At 42.7% G+C, this 16,653-nt stretch overlaps 1 protein-coding gene across 2 annotated transcripts in view; it reads right to left on the reverse strand.

The window, feature by feature from the left end:
• Positions 1-16,653, reverse strand: part of LOC134645816 (signal transducer and activator of transcription 1-alpha/beta-like) — a 66,729-nt gene that overhangs the window by 36,333 nt on the left and 13,743 nt on the right. For both annotated transcript variants that reach the window (XM_063499414.1, XM_063499413.1), the window contains exons 5-11: positions 15,538-15,622; positions 15,394-15,457; positions 15,177-15,223; positions 14,310-14,428; positions 14,010-14,168; positions 12,489-12,567; positions 12,320-12,395 (exon numbers count right to left, since the gene is read on the reverse strand). In XM_063499414.1, coding sequence (XP_063355484.1) covers positions 12,320-12,395; positions 12,489-12,567; positions 14,010-14,168; positions 14,310-14,428; positions 15,177-15,223; positions 15,394-15,457; positions 15,538-15,622 — 629 coding nt within the window. The remainder of the gene's footprint in view (positions 1-12,319; positions 12,396-12,488; positions 12,568-14,009; positions 14,169-14,309; positions 14,429-15,176; positions 15,224-15,393; positions 15,458-15,537; positions 15,623-16,653) is intronic.

Consider the following 16,653-nt stretch of genomic DNA (forward strand, 5'->3'; position numbering starts at 1 on the left):
AATTCGATACAAACAAAAAAAGGACAGTGCAGCCCTAATAAGCCTGGATGCAGAGAAGGCTTTTGACAGTGTAGATTGGAGCTTCCTGTATGCCGCGCTTGAAAAGTTTGGCTTTAATGATGGTGCTGTCATGTGCATCAAATCTATTTACCAGTCTCCTACAGCTCGAATTAGAATCAATGGCAGCCTAACGGAGCAAATCTCTCTCGAGAGGGGTACCCGCCAGGGTTGTTGCCTCTCACCTCTTTTCTTTGCTCTATATATTTAACCCCTGGCACAGGCCATCCGACAAAGTGAGAGGACAAAGGGGAAGACCACGTCATTAGCTTATTTGCAGATGATATCATACTCTACTTAGAAAATCCAAACCAAACTATAATTCCCCTGTTTAATGTGATTAATATCTTTGCCGAACATTCGGGGTACAAAATTAATGTGACCAAAATTCAGATACTGGCTTTCAATTATTTGCAGTCCAAAGAGGTTAAATATAAGTTTAAACTGAACTGGACTGCAAAACAAATAAAATACCTGGGTGTAACTGTGACTAAACAATTGAGTGACCTTTTTAAAATAAACTATGATGGACTGACCACTCAGATTAAACACGATCTGATTCTGCAAGAATCACAATAAAAATGAGTATCCTCCCACGGCTATTGTACCTTTTCCAATCCCTGCCAGTTAAGATCCCAGTGGAAAAATTCAAGGACTGGGATAGGCTCATCTCTAGATTTGTATGGAATGGTAAAAGGCCTAGAATAAAATATAAAACACTACAACTATCTAGGAAGCAAGGTGGTGTGGGACTCCCTAATCTTAAAGATTATTACCATGCGGCCAAAACCAGACCAGCGATAAAGTGGTGTGATCAGAACTTTAATGCTAAATGGAAAGACATTGAAATAAAAGTACAGGATGTCCCAGTCCAGACTTTTCTTGGAAATGAGCAACTTAAGAAAACTTTACAGCATTTCCTTGATCCTATAACATCCAACACTCTAGAGATATGGTTTGGTCTAGTTAAAGTAAGTTGGAAAGGGAGGTTAAGATGTTAAACTGGGCTGCCTATGATGTTGGTGTTATACCAAGTGCACACGACTCAGGATTCAGGAAGTGGGAACAAAAAGGAATAACAGCGATTTGTACAATAATGAAAGATGGCCATTTGATGAGTTTCCAAGATTTAAAAGATCGGTATAGTCTAGAGAAAAGAGATTTTTATCGGTACTTGCAACTCAGAGACTACTTTTCAAAGGAAGTACAAAGTTCACGCACGTCTTATGGCGTGCTTGATTGCGTAATTAAATCATACAGGGGCCTCCAATTCAAGGAAATTTCTCTACTATATAAAAACCTAAGAGAGAACACAGCAACATCAACTGAATACATAAAAAAGAAATGGGAGCGGGCTTCCAGTTGGGCGCTATAGCAAATGGCTGCTTGAAAGTTTCGGCTCCTTGCCGGTTGGAAATAATCCTCTTGGAAGAATATTCAGACACAAAGAACAGTACCTAAACTTGACATGGACGGGGATAAACAAAAAAAGACCAAAGGCAAACCAAGCTCGGGACGGGAAAGGGGAGAGTTAGTCGAGGAAACTCGCAGCGGAGAGGAGAATAATGGCGAAGCTAGTCCCTTCATGCTAGATATCTACGATGAGATCCGGGCTCTGAGGTTGGACCTTAAAAGTGAAATGAGTGAGTTTCGACTTTCTTTCCACAATGACATGAAAAAGGAACTGAACGAGTTCAGAGGAGAAATTAACAAGAAACTTCAAGAAACTACAAAGGAGCTAGTGGCTACCACGGCAAGGGTAGAGGAGGCAGAACAGCGGATAACCGAGATTGAAGAATGGGACACGGAGGTTAAGGAGGCACTCGCTCTCATGATGGCGAGCCAGGAGACCCTGCGAGCAAAGCTAACCGAACTAGAAGCACGCTCACGCCGGAATAATCTCCGCATACATGGGGTACCGGAGGGATCAGAGGGCCCTGATCTGATAGAGTTTGTAACGAAGCTGATAAAGGCTCAAATCGGCCCGCCGGTTGCGGAAATAAACCTCGGAATCCAGCGCTGCCACCGGGCACTCGCCCCAAAGCCCCGATAAGGCGCTCCGCCTAGATCACTGGTGCTGTGCTTTCTGGAATATGGAGTAAAAGAGATGGTACTGCTTTCAGCGTGGAGAAAAAAGGATGTCCGCTATGAAGGGAAAAGGATTTACTTTGACCAAGATTACCCCCCAGACATCCTTAAGAAAAGAAAGGCATACGTGGGGATCCTGAGAGAGCTCAAAGCCAAAGGACTCCGCTTCCAAATGCCACATCCAGCCAAGCTGAGGGTGTTCTTCGACAGCGGCACCAAACTCTACGAGAATGCGACAGAGGCAGCCGATGACCTGAAGAAGAGAGGATTCTGCCTGGATGAAATCAGGAACCAGGCCCCACGGCGCCGAAACAGCAGAGACTAGCAACATGGGAGAGGGCCGGCGCAGATCGCAGCAAACAGGCGGTGGACCGGCGGCGAATAAGAGAGAAGCTACGGAGCTTCCACCGGGCCCCTCCGGGAACATCAGACTCCTGCGAGTGAAAACAAGAGGGTCATCACATCCCCACTGGAGCTTTAAAGTGAGGAATCCTGCTCTCATGCAGAGAGGAGGATGAAATATTACTCCTTAGCAAATCTACCAATAATTTGAAAACTGTTTTGCACTGGACAGTTTAAGCTGAACTCTAAGGAAAAAAAATATTTCTTATCGTTACCATTTCTACCAGTTCACCACGTATTCCATATATGACCCTGCCTAAAGTGATTATTTTACTTTTATTATTACCTGGGTTGAATACATTTAGGCTTTTGAGTGTTCAAATGACATGTGTTCCTCTGCTCTCCATATATTCTGTGAAGAGTCTTTTTTGCAGTTACTCCCTAAGCTTGTTAAAGAAGGAACTTTGTACCGGTTGGGCAATTCTGGCTTAAAACAAGGATACTGGTGCTGGGTATTTTCCCTGACACTGGTGAGAGGCCCTCGACTGGCACGAGGATTTCCTCTCAGCTCGAGGTTTCACCTGAACTTCGGACTTGGAAGCCTTTGATTTTGTTTTACTTGTTTGTTGTTCTTGTTCATGTTCTGGTTAGCTTGGGTGATGTTGCACAAAGGTCCACAGACTGAAAAAGTTATATGCATCGGAAAATTAAATTATCACGCTAAACGTAAATGGGCTACATAATCCGATTAAAAGGAGCAAAATAATAGCCAAAATGAAACGTGAGAAGCTGCATGTAATTTTTTGGCAGGAGACACATTTATCATCTTTAGAACATGAAAAATTGAAAAAAAAAAACTTGGATTCCAGAATACCCATTACTCGTCTCATAAATCAGGCCGCAAAAGAGGAGTAGCCATACTAATCCCCAATGCTGTTAACTTTGAATTGTATTCAGAGGTAAAGGACAGAGAAGGAGGTTCATTTTGGTAGAGGGTAAATTAGAAGAGGAGGAAGTAACATTATTTAATGTATATGCCCCGCCAGGAAACTCCAAATCCTTCTATAAGAAGCTATTTGATTTAGTGGTTTTGGAAACACGGGAGTTTTGATTTTTGGTGGAGACCTTAATGTTCAACTCCAGCCAAAACTAGATTCATCCAACCACCGGCAAAAGAAAAGTTCAAATGCTATTATGGTCCAACACATGCTTACAGAACTGGGTTTGATTGATGTGTGGAGAGCCTCTCATCCAGGGGATAAACAGTTTACCTATTATTCTGCGTGCCATTCAGTATATACACTTGAATTGACTTTTTTTTTTTTTTTTTTTTTTAAATGTATAAATCAGACTGGCATAAGGTCGAGGAATGTAAAATAGGGGTCAGAGATTTATCTGATCATTCAGGTGTGTACCTAACCCTGCACCGTGCTAAACAGCGGACAAATACACTTTGGAGACTCAATTCCAGTATTCTGAATGAGAAATCAGTACAAACAAAACCAACAGGAATTTGAAACTTATCTACAAAATAACGACAATGGCAAGGTATCTCCAAATACTCTATGGGACGCAGCAAAAGTCGTCATTAGAGGTAAGATTATTGCCCTCACAGCTCACAGGAAAAAAGAAAAGCAGAAAAGACTTGAGAAGCTACAGGAGGAATTGAAATCACTAGAGACTAGACACATTGACCAAAAAGATCCCCAGATATTGGCGAGAATGAACAAAATTAAACAAGATATAAATGGCATTTACGACGAGGAAATTTAAAAAAAAAAAACAAAAACTAAAATTTACAAAACAAAAGTATTATGAGACGGGACCTAGGGCGATGAAGCTTCTGTCGTGGAGGTTACGAAAACAACAGGAAAAGAACAGAATTCATAAAATCAGGAACCCTGAGTCACAAATTACTTGCAGTAAACTAGATGATATTCAACAGGCATTTGAACAGTATTACAAAGACCTATATACCCAACCTCCCATAGCAGAAATTACAATGATAGATGCCCTTTCTAAATTCATTAGACCTACCATCTATAGGAGAATTACAAAATAAAAAACTCATGGCTGAGATAACTGCTGAAGAGCTGCATAAAGCCATTTCAAGGCTGAAGGCGAATAAGGCACAGACCGTTATCCGTCCGAATGGTATTAATCATTTAGAACACAAGTAACACCAGTGCTGCTTAATTGCTTTAATCACACATTAAGAACAGGAGTAGCCCCACAATCTTGGAGAGAAGCAGTTCTCAATTATCCCAAAAGAAGGCAAAGATAAAAAAAGAAAAGAATGCAGCTCGTATAGGCCAATTTCCATCCTTAACGTGGACTATAAATTATTTGCTTCAATATTAGCTAAGAGACTGGAATCAATTATTCCAGAGCTGATAGACTTTGATCAGACAGGCTTTGTCTCAAATAGACAGACTCAAGATAACTTAAGGAGAACACTACAAGTGATGAATCATATAACATCAGAAAATATTAGTGCAATGTTGGTCAGCTTAGATGCCGAAAAGGCTTTCGATTCGGTGGGTTGGGAATATCTATTTAGGGTACTAGCAAGATTCGGATTCAAAGATGGCTTCATTAAATGTATTGAGGCACTGTATTACTCTCCAACAGCCAGGATCAGGATTAATGGACACCTGTCTCAAAATATTAACTTGAAGAGAGGGACACGCCAGGGCTGTCCCTTGAGCCTGTCCCTGTTTGCCTTGTACATTGAGCCTCTGGCTCAGGCTATTAGAGAAAACTCTGAAATACAAGGAATTATGATCGGGGAGAAGAACACAAGACTTGTATGTTTGCGGATGATGTTCTACTTTTTATTACAAATCCTGAATCAAGCTTGTTCCAATTGATGACCTTGCTAAAAGTCTATAATCATTACTCTGGTTATAAACTAAATATTCAAAAAACTCAATTCCTTACATTCAATTATACACCTCGATCGGAAACTAAAAAGAAACTTAACTTCAAATGGGACTCTCCCACAATAAAATATTTGGGAGTAAACCTAACAAAAGACATATCTAAACTTTATGAAATCAATTATGGCCCCCTCAACAAAGAGATCAAATCTGACCTGACTCGGTGGTCTCTCCTCCCCCTAGATATGAGTAATAGAATAGAAATAATTAAAATGAACATTCTGCCTCGAATTCTCTATCTCTTCCAGTCATTGCCCCTTGAGATACCCCAAAAACAATTTGATGAATGGGATGGATGGATCTCACGGTTCATCTGGAACAGCAGAAGACCGAGGGTCCAGTACAAAACGTTGCAACTGAAAAAAGAGAAGGGAGGGAGAGCTTTGTCGTGCTTAAAAGATTACTATTATGCCGCACAACTGAAACCCCTGGTAAACTGGTGTTCCCCAAATTATGAAGCTAAATGGAAAACCATGGAAATTACTCAATTAGACATCCCATTACAGTCTCTTTTAGGAAATAAAAACCAAGCTGAAAAATTTTACAAAAATTTGAACCATTTGACCCGGTTCACCCTGAAAATATGGTTCAGGGTAGTGAGGAAACTACAAATAGAAAAACAGGCTAGGACCTTGAATTGGATAGCTTATGACCTGGAATTTGTGCCTGCCAGGCTGGATGGGACCTTTAAACAGTGGACTCTGAGAGGAATTACTTCTTTTTGTTCACTAGCAACAAATGGGGGATTTCAAAGCTATAAAACTATTTCAGATACATACTGATTGGCAAAGCATGACTTCTATAGATACTTGCAAGTTAGAGACTATCACAACAAGACGTTACTATTCAGAGATGAAAACGAATACAACCTAATTCATATCTTTCAAGATGCATATAAAATAAAATAAAAAAAAAGGACTCTAAAAAGTTGGTCTCAAAAATATACGGAAGTATACAAGCCTCTAAAAATCACTCTACGTTGTATATTAAGCAAAACTGGGAGAGGGAATCAGGCTCACAAATATCAGAGGACAGCTGGTTGGGAATATGTGAGTCTCAGGCTACCACTGCAAATTCAAGGTCCTTAAGAGAGTTTGGTTGGAAAAATGTTGTGAGATTTTTTATCACTCCTAAATTCACAGCTCGGCAAACAGGCTCACAGAGCCAGGGCCTATGTTGGAGAGGTTGTGGTACCCCCATGGCAAACCATTTTCATGTCTTCTGGGCCTGCCCAACAATCCAGCCATATTGGGGGGAGGTGGCCATTGAGAAACAAAATAATCGGGATAAAAATAGACTATTCATTTGTTACGTTGTATCTTGGCAATTTACCTAAGGCGCTTCCACATAAAGATAATTATTTATTGAAAATACTTTTGGCTAGCAGCAGAAAGGCCATAATCCGAAGATGGCTAAAGGCAGACCCTCCAACTCTGGCCCAGTGGCATGGGATAGTGAAAGAAATTTTTAGAATGGAGAGGCTTACCTTTGTCCTTAGACTTGAGCTTGAGAAATTCAAGAAGCTCTGGGAAAAATGGATTGTGTATTCCCTTTGTACTGAATATGTCACGGTTCTGGGTCCGTTGGACCCAGTATTTTGAGTTGTTATGTTTTGGTGTGTTTTTGCATTTTGGTTTCTTTTCTTATGATGATGATGATGAATTTATGTTTTGGTTTATTTTTGAATGATGGATTGTTTTCTTATTCTCTTGTAGTGCTGATTATGGTGGTGGTGATGATGATGATTACTAGGTTCATGTTTCTGTTTATTTGTGATTAGGATTTGTGTTCTCATGTTTTGTGTGGGTTTAGTTCCAGGTGTCATTTTCTGTCTGTCTCTCAGTGTTGAGTCTGCATCTTTGTGTTGGGTTCTTGTTTCCTGTTTTATTGTGAAGGTCTGCGTCTCATGTGAGTGTGTTCAGTTTTACCCCTGTCTCGTCTTGTTGATTATTCCCAGCTGTGTTCCCCACCTGTGTGTAATCTCCCTGCGTTTCTCTGAGTGTATTTAAGTCGTGTCTTCTGTGTTTGTAGTTGCTGGTCCGTCTGTGTATCCACCATGTCTCATCCGTGTGTTTCCCTGCTGTCAACCGTCATCTGCTCGCTGTTATTCTTGTTCAGGTTTGTGTTCTTGTTCAGGCTCTGTAGTTTAGTTATCCCAGTATAGTTTAGTTCTCCGTTTACCATTTTGTCCATCTCTTTTGTTGTGTTTAATAAACCACCCTCACACCTTTACAAGTGCCTGCGTTTGGATCCTCCTTTATTTCCCACACGGCTCATCTCACTCGCCGTGACAGTACGGACCAGCCAGCCATGGATCCAGCGGCATTCAGTCCACCCAGGGAGCTTCAGGAGGCCGTTATCAACTCTGCTTCTAAATTAATTAACCAGTGGTTAGAGCATGAGGGAAAAACGTCTCTCTACACTGTGGAAGCCGACCTACAACACCTTATTTCCAGTTACCCCTGGTTATTGGACTCACTGCACCCGCTCGTACAGAATTTTGTTCTTTACGAGCTTCACCTTCACCCTCCCTCCGCTACCGCTCGCCCACTCGCTTCAATGGAGGACGTGCCGTCCGACCTGCCGGACGAGGAGTTACCCGGTCCGTCGGAGCCGTCTCCGAGAAGTAAGCGACATTCGCGCCGCCGGCGCGGCACCCCACAGCCGGATGTAAGGACATGTAAGCAGTCGGCTGTGGTGAGTGAAAGGGACACTTTTCCTGCTGCGTCAGATTCAGTGACTGTTTTCTGGGGCTATTTTTTGTGTGCCTTCTGAAGTTAACAATGATTTTTCTGTCTCACCCATGGCCATTGCGCCACAGACTGCCTTTGTTGAGCCCACATTCAGGGTTAATGACTGTGTTCACACTGTTTCTAAGCCTGGAGTTACTGAGTTGAGCATTATGAGTTTAGAGAATGAAAATGTTTGGGACTCTTTTTCATCTGCACTGGTCTATTCAGGGGAAGCTGTAGACCTCACTGAAACAGTGGTTCCTGACCATGTTCTCCCATCCACACTTTCACCACAGTCTAATGTTGGGTCTGTAACACAGCCAGCAGTACAGTTCTCAGTTCAGTCAGCCGCCCCGCTGCCCTCAGTTCAGTCAGCCGCCCCGCTGCCCTCAGTTCAGTCAGCCGCCCCGCTGCCCTCAGTTCAGTCAGCCGCCCCGCTGCCCTCAGTTCAGTCAGCCTCTCCACCACCTACTACGCCTCCACTACAGTCGTCTCCGCTACCTGAAGGTCAGTCTGTAGCCGCTCCGCTGCCTATAGCTCAGCTGCCGCTTGTTCATCTGTCTACTCACTCACCCATTCAGCCACCATCCTCGCTGTCTCATTCTAAGCAGGGAACACACTTCACCACAACATCTGCTGGTTCTCTTAAGCTGGCCACCTCAGAGACAGTTACTCCCTCTAGGGCCTCCCCAGAGGCTGGGTGTCGCTCACCAGCTGACTCTGGACCCCTAGAGGTCAAGACACCAGCGCCAGCAGTTTCACCGGGGAACTCACCAGAGCAGTCCCGGCTCTCAGCACCCCCTGAGAGCTCAAGTGAGTTCACCCGTCCGCCTCCGTCCTCTGCTGAGTGTATTGGGGAACACTTTCAGCCCTCTGAGGACTGCATCCCACTGTTGCTGCCTGAGTCTAGCCACTGTGCTGCTCAGTTCCAGCCAGTGTCCACACCGGCAGAGGTCTGCGTACCTGCTGCCTCAGTGTCTGTTTCCACTGGAGGGCCCGAGGAGCCCGTCCAGTCTCAAGCCACGCTAGCTGGGGGTTCAGGTGAACCCAGCCAGCATCCTGCCTCGTCAGCTGGGGGTTCGGGAGAACCCAGCCAGCTTCAAGTGTCGTCAGCTGGGGGTTCGGGAGAACCCAGCCAGCTGAGGAGGACGGGCCCGAGGAGGACGGGCCCGAGGAGCCCGTCCAGCCAGCCGCAGCTTCATCCACGCCTGCAGCCGCAGCTTCATCCACGCCTGCAGCCGCAGCTTCATCCACGCCTGCAGCCGCAGCTTCATCCACGCCTGCAGCCGCCCCGCTGCCGTCAGGTTCCGCAGCCGCCCCGCTGCCGTCAGGTTCCGCAGCCGCCCCGCTGCCGTCAGGTTCCGCAGCCGCCCCGCTGCCGTCAGGTTCCGCAGCCGCCCCGCTGCCGTCAGGTTCCGCAGCCGCCCCGCTGCCGTCAGGTTCCGCAGCCGCCCCGCTGCCGTCAGGTTCCGCAGCCGCCCCGCTGCCGTCAGGTTCCGCAGCCGCGCCCTCGTCCGGTCCTGCCTCTGCCTCGTCCGGTCCTGCCTCTGCCTCGTCCACGCCTGGCCCTGCCTCGTCTGCGGTGGCCTCGTTTGGTCCTGCGGTTGCCACACCGTCATGGGACTCAGCTCGCCCTGTTCCGCCTCGCCTCTGCCGGCCGCTTTCTAGGCCTCTAGTTGGGCGTTATGGCCGTCGAGGCCGGCCTCCGGAGAGAGATCATCGTCGCTGCTGGCATCGCAGCCGACCTCCGGATTTGCTCAGTGGCCGCCACTGCCTTCCAAGTGGCCGGCCTCCGGATTGGCTTTGTCTGCATCGCCACCATTGCCGTGTGCACGGTCGGCCCCCCGAACTGTTTGCCCGTCGCCGCCGTTGCCGTGTGCACGGTCGGCCCCCTGAACTGTCTGCCCGTTGCCGTGTGTATGGCCGACCTCCGGGTCGACCCCCTGAACTGTTTGTGGACTCTTGTTGAGTTTGCGTTTGGTTTTGCTTTTGATCTGTTTTCCTGTGTTCTGGACTCTTCTGCTCCTTGGTTTTTTACTGTATCCCAGTATAGTTTAGTTCTCCGTTTACCATTTTGTCCATCTCTTTTGTTGTGTTTAATAAACCACCCTCACACCTTTACAAGTGCCTGCGTTTGGATCCTCCTTTATTTCCCACACGGCTCATCTCACTCGCCGTGACAGAATAATTAAATATTACCATGATGTAAGTAGATACTAATGTTGAGACTGTGTACGTCTTCCATGCTGACCTAATGTTTTGTATTCTCATACTGTAAATTAATAAAAAGTTATAAAAGAAAGAAATGGGAGCAGGAAATAAAGACTGATATCTCAACTGAGGAATGGGTAGATATGTGTGAAACCCAGAACACAACTAACTCAAGATGCTGGAGAGAATTTGGATGGAAAGCATCTTACTCGATTCTTACACCAAAAATTAAAAGTAAGCAGACTCAAGACAGTTTGCCATGCTGGAGAAGATGTGGAAATGAGGAAGCACATCACACGCACGTGTTTTGGGAGTGCCTCAAACTGCATAATTTTTGGAAGACTGTGACTCTTGTAATAGGTGATATCTTGGGCTATCAATTACCATTAAATTTTAAAACGGTATGTCTTGGGAATATAAGAAAGTATGTTAAGTATGACGACTTATATTTGACAAAAATCCTATTGATAGCTGCAAAGAAAGCTATAACAAGAAACTGGTACAAACTGGATCCACCTCCTTCAAAAGACTGGTTAAATGTTGTCGGGGAAATCTATGCAATGAAAAAAAAAAAAAATGACTTACATTCTCAAATTAAAGGAAGATATATTTGTTGCTAAGTGGGAGAAGTGGACATTATATGGCACCAAGGAAAATTAATGAACGAACAAAACATTTAAGGTTTTTGTCTATAACTTTGTATATCCATATGTGCATGCATGTATAAAAAGTATGTATATAAGCTGGAGTATGTATGCTGCGGAGTAAAGGCAGGCATGCATATGGTAGTTGATTATAAATGGCACCCACACCTTGTTCGCTGTAGTTCTGTTTGTTTTGACTCTGTGCTTGTTTGTTTATTTCTCCTGAAATGTAGTACATGTCTGTGATGAAATTGTGACAAAACTACTAATAAAAACTACAGTGTCAAAAAAAAAAAACAACAAACAAACAAAAAAAACAAAACAAAACAACGAATTCCACTACAGAATAGATGCCCGAAAATGTATTTTGTAACGTATTTGGATTACTTAATATGTTATCATGCTTTTTACAACTACGTGAATGTAGTATTGCTGTGTGATTTATTACTATTACTGAAGGTCCGTACTTACAACTGGGCTCGTCAGGCACTCTTCTTGGCTGCAGTGGTTATTATTATATCTACATGCTTCCAGCTCCTGTTTCTGCTCGGTGACAACTCGTACTTTTTCCACTCTCCTTTTTCTCCCTCCTCTTGCTCATAGACACATAACGGGTATGGCAGTCCATTCTCCCTGCAGCACTACTCTGCCCATGAGGCTACATTCTTTAGCGCTATGCCTGTAGCATTCTGCCTATTGCCTTCATATTAAATCATTTTTTTTTAATATTTCTTCACGTCATTATGAGATGCGAGTTTGAGACAGGCATTTGGGCCTCTTAATGCGTGCTTTGTTTGGGCTTCCACCGGCTTGGAATTACCAAAAATAGAGACGGTATAGCCTAACATATTGTGGCGAGCTCAGACAAAAGTAGACAGAGTTGTCATTTGGTCTTGCTTCCCCGAGTTGCCAGGGAGCACAGCCGTTTATTTTCCAACAGAAACACACTGCCGCTAACCCAACTGCTCGGCATAGCTTAGCACAACAACAACAACAACAAAAATGTGCTCTCTCACCCAGGAAACACACAGTAGCAGAGAGCGTCACCCTGTAACAATGGCAACCGTAACGCTGTCGCCTGGAACAACAGAACATAGCTGTCAAACAAAACCCAAACAGTCCTGACAATATGAAACCGGAAAATACCGCTGTGTAATCCATTTATTTCAACAAAGTACCTGTATTCTGAATACCACCTTTTAAAACGGTAACTGTAACGGAATACAGTTACTCATATTTTGTATTTTAAATTAGTAAAGGCGGAACATGTATTCCGTTACTCCCCAACACTGGGGGCTGGCCATACCTCTGCTTTGAGTCTCCAGCACCATATCAAGGCTTTGATTTAATGTCTTCAGTGTCTCAAATCCTGCCTTGATTTCCTGCATTAGAGGGAAAGTTGAAGAAACAAAAGATAAACAAAGACATTTTTTTAACTCCCAAGATGGATTAAAGAAAGTTCTGAAGAGAGTTACCGAAATCTGTTGATTCAGTTTATCGACTTGGGTACTTGGTTCAGGCACATTTGTTCCGTTCTGTTCCATGTCTGGGTTCCTGCAATTGTCACAAAAACAAGATGTTCCACATTTTTGCAGTTATTATAAAATATTTTATACATTGGGGGTTTATATTAAATCTGAGGATTTAATACAAATTTGTCCTCTCTAAATGATATCAGTAAATCATCCTTAAAACAAAATAAATTGAGAACTTGGGTGTAAACAACCATAAATAACTAAGACAGGCTCTGTAATACTCTGTATGTTGAAAAGAGATTCTGTGAATGTCTGTTTACAACCTAGAGTTAACAACACACACACACACACACACACACACACACACACACACGTGTATTTATATCCTTGTGGGGGACATTTCATTGACACAATGCTTTCCCTAGCCCCTTACCCTAACCATCAAAAATGAATACCTAACCCTGACCCTAACCCTAAACCTAACCATAACCTAATTGTAACCCTGACACTAAAACCACATTTTGAGGCTCAAAAATGCCTTCAAACTCGTGGGGACCGGGATTTTGGTCCCCACAAGGGCTGTTTGTCCCCACAAGTATAGTAAACTACCAATTTTTGGTCCCCATGAAGATGTTAATACCCGTCCACACACACACACACACACACACACACACACACACACACACACACTGAACTACTCAGATAACATAATTATTGTGGGTGATGGTAATTATGTAGATACCAAAAATGACAGGCTCAACACGGCATTTAATCCATTTTTAGACTCATTTGGCTTTTTCAAAATGTAAAGAACCCTCCCGCCACTTTAATCACACTCCAGATCTTGTTCTAACATATGGCATAGAAACTTAACATTTAATAGCGATCCCTGATAACCCTCATCTCTCAACATTTATTACATTCACGATTTAAAATTATGGATTTCACAACAATGGGGAAAAAATTTAGTTCCGGTACCTGTCCCTTATGAAAGTGCTGTAACTAAATTTAAGGAAGTGTTTCCACCACCATTTTCTTCTTCAATGCCATGTGTCAACACAGCGTTACATCAGAATATCAAATCATTAGATCTGAAGCCGTATACTCTGGACATACAGCTGCAGATCTGATGAAGACAAAGACATGGATGACCTCTACTTTCCTGCTAAATTCAGATAAAACTGTGGCTATTGTACTTGGCCCTAAAAATGTTAGAAACATGGCGTCTAACCACATACTGACTCTGCATGGTATTCATTTGGCCTCCAGTAAGACCACTAGGAATCTTGGAATAATTTTTGACCAGGATAGATCATTCAATGGGCATATTAAACAAACATGTAGGACTGCTTTCTTGTAATTGTGCAAAATTAGAACCATCCTGTTTCAGTGATGCTGCAAAAATCTGATTTGTAAGATTCTGTTTTATTGTGGGACCATTTTACTGACAATGTGATGCAACTTGGGGCAACCGTTGTTGCGAATGGCAGTATATAAATAAAATTAATATGAATGACTTACCTCATGACAAGTGTTGTTAATAGGGCCCATGAAATCTTCTGACATTTTTTCAATGAAAGGAGGCTGACGATGTCAGTTATTCCGTATTTGCTGTTCTGGTCTTGCAGCTTCAGCAGCTGTTCATGTACTCCTAGCAGCACTTTACCAGCAGTCAAAAACCTGCACACAGAATAAAGCAGGTACACAGGAACAAGTGTTGAAAGCATGAATGAATGAATGACTTACAGATTATCTTGGATATGTAAAGTTCCATCCTCAACATAAAAAGTAAAAAGCTGAGCAGAGCAAATCAATTCTAACCAGTCCTCCAGGTGGTCCAGACTGGTGTCAGCTTTACTTCCAATGTAGGCCAGCTGCTGCCTGCATTCCCGCTCCACAATAGTGAGAGTCGCCAACACCGTTTGTGTATGGTTTAAAATCTGTGCAGAAAAACCACACCCACACACATTTCAACACCTGACTGAGACAGACATGAGATGATGCCAGAATTTATAGGAATGGATTCCTGATCATCCTATTTGCTCTGCATTGCTGGATCCAATTTCACAAGATGGCGAGTAGTAGCAATATAGTTGTGTAGACACTGTGTCTATGCCATATTGTCACTTTATTGTGCGGAAAGATTTTTTGGTAAAATAAAGTCCTTTGTACCATTTTATATTGCAACCATCTACTTTGGTTTACACGGGCCACATTTCAAATGACTGAACTTTGACTGCCTTAATTATGTGCACATTAATTGCCCCACCCTGACAAGTTGGCTTGCTTGTACTCAGGCTCGACTGTGAAATGTGGGACTGTGGAAATAAATTATCAAATCTAAGCAGTATCTGGAAACTGGCATGTTTTCTGTTTACCAGCAATAATCACAATATCATTAACTTCCCCTCTGTGTAGTTATTTTGTACCATTTAAATTTACATGCAGTAGAAAAAGAAACACACATACAGACAAATTATGATGGAGACAAAAAAAATCATGACAAAACAATTTCAATCTTATCCAAAAATAATACAAAAATATATATTGTGCTTCGAAAATTATCATTACATTCTTTTTTTATTCTATTTTCTTCAACAAACTCCAGGGGAAAGATTTTAAAGAAGGTTCATAAGAAAGCATGTTTATGTATGCAAAAACAGTGCATGCAAGAACCATTTACTGTACCTGCTCAGTTATTTTATTGAAGCTCTCAGGTCCATCAGGTTCTCCCGCTGATAAAGATTAAACAAAAAAGAAAAAAAAGGCACATCTGTTAAACATAGCTGCACTTGCTCTAATGGCCACTTGAGACTGGCTCCAGCACTGAATCAGTCGCCAGACTCAGTCCCCATTTAAATGTCCAACTTTACATACCTCTCTGTTATAAAGTCTGTGGCTATACCTTTACTTTGAGTCTCCAGCTTCTCAACTAAAGCCTTCACTCTCTCATATTCTGCATTGGCGTCCTACATTAGAGAGAAAGATCAAATCTTAGAAACAAAGCCTTTTTTAAAAAAAAAAAATAAAAAATCCTGAATGAGCTTACCGAAATCAGTTGATTCAGTTTATTGACTTGAATCTGACTTTGAGGTAAATTCGTTTGGTTCTGTTCCATGCCTGAATTTGTCCAACTGTGACAAAAACAAGATGTTCCACATTTTTGCAGTTTTCATAACATCTTTTATACATTAAGGGTTTATATTAAATCTGAGGGTTTAATACAAATTAGATATGAGTAAATCAACCTTAAAAAAAAAAAAAAATGTTTTTTTTTTTAAAATTCATTCTTTACAATAATCTGATCTATATTATGTACTTTGTAATTCACTTATATTTTATTTATATGCCCTCAAGGCATTTTATATCGTTAGACAAATTCCTTATAATAAATACAGAGAAAATTCTAACAATCAGATGGCCAATACAGAAAGAAAAACTCCCACTGTTGAAGAGAGACAGAGATTAATCATAATATAAGAAATGGTCTGACCTCTTAGCTACAAGGAAATAACTTATGTATTGTCAGTTGTCTGAGTGCCTCACAATGGGAATTCCTCCTGTGTGACCTCATCAGAAGCTTAAATGCCATTACACCCACACTTATAGGCTGGTTAAGTGACACCCATGTCAGGAGGGGATAGGGCCTCACCATATAATAGGCTACTCAGAGAAGCAGGGCTATATACATAACCTTCCAACCTGGAAAGCATCTGCACTGAGAAGTGAAAGGTTAGGCACTGTAACATGTATCTTGCAAAACCTAGAAAATGGGTGAGACCTAGGATGCAGCCGCACACACCTCCTGGATGGAAACCCCCACTTAAAGTGAGCCCACAAATTGCCAGATTCTTTTTGAAATGTACCTGCAGGTCAGCAGGAGCCTGAAGACCCCTGACGGTATAGTCCAGAGCAATTGCTGGAGTGGAAAGGTGCTGTTTAGACATAGGCTTTCCCATATAAGGTTTAGCCCAAGACAAACAGCTTGACACTCCATCTAAAACCCTGGGTTCCATTTATATAAATCTGCAGAGCACAGACTGGACAAAAGGTATGCAGCAGTTTTATTTTTATTTATTATTCATCTCTTGGTCTCTTCCACAGCATGTCTTTCCTCCTGTCTTCCTCCCCTCACCCCAACCAGTCATTGCAGATGCCGCCACCT

Source organism: Pelmatolapia mariae, linkage group LG16_19, assembly GCF_036321145.2.
Source record: "Pelmatolapia mariae isolate MD_Pm_ZW linkage group LG16_19, Pm_UMD_F_2, whole genome shotgun sequence".
NCBI classification, from domain to species: Eukaryota; Metazoa; Chordata; class Actinopteri; order Cichliformes; family Cichlidae; genus Pelmatolapia; species Pelmatolapia mariae.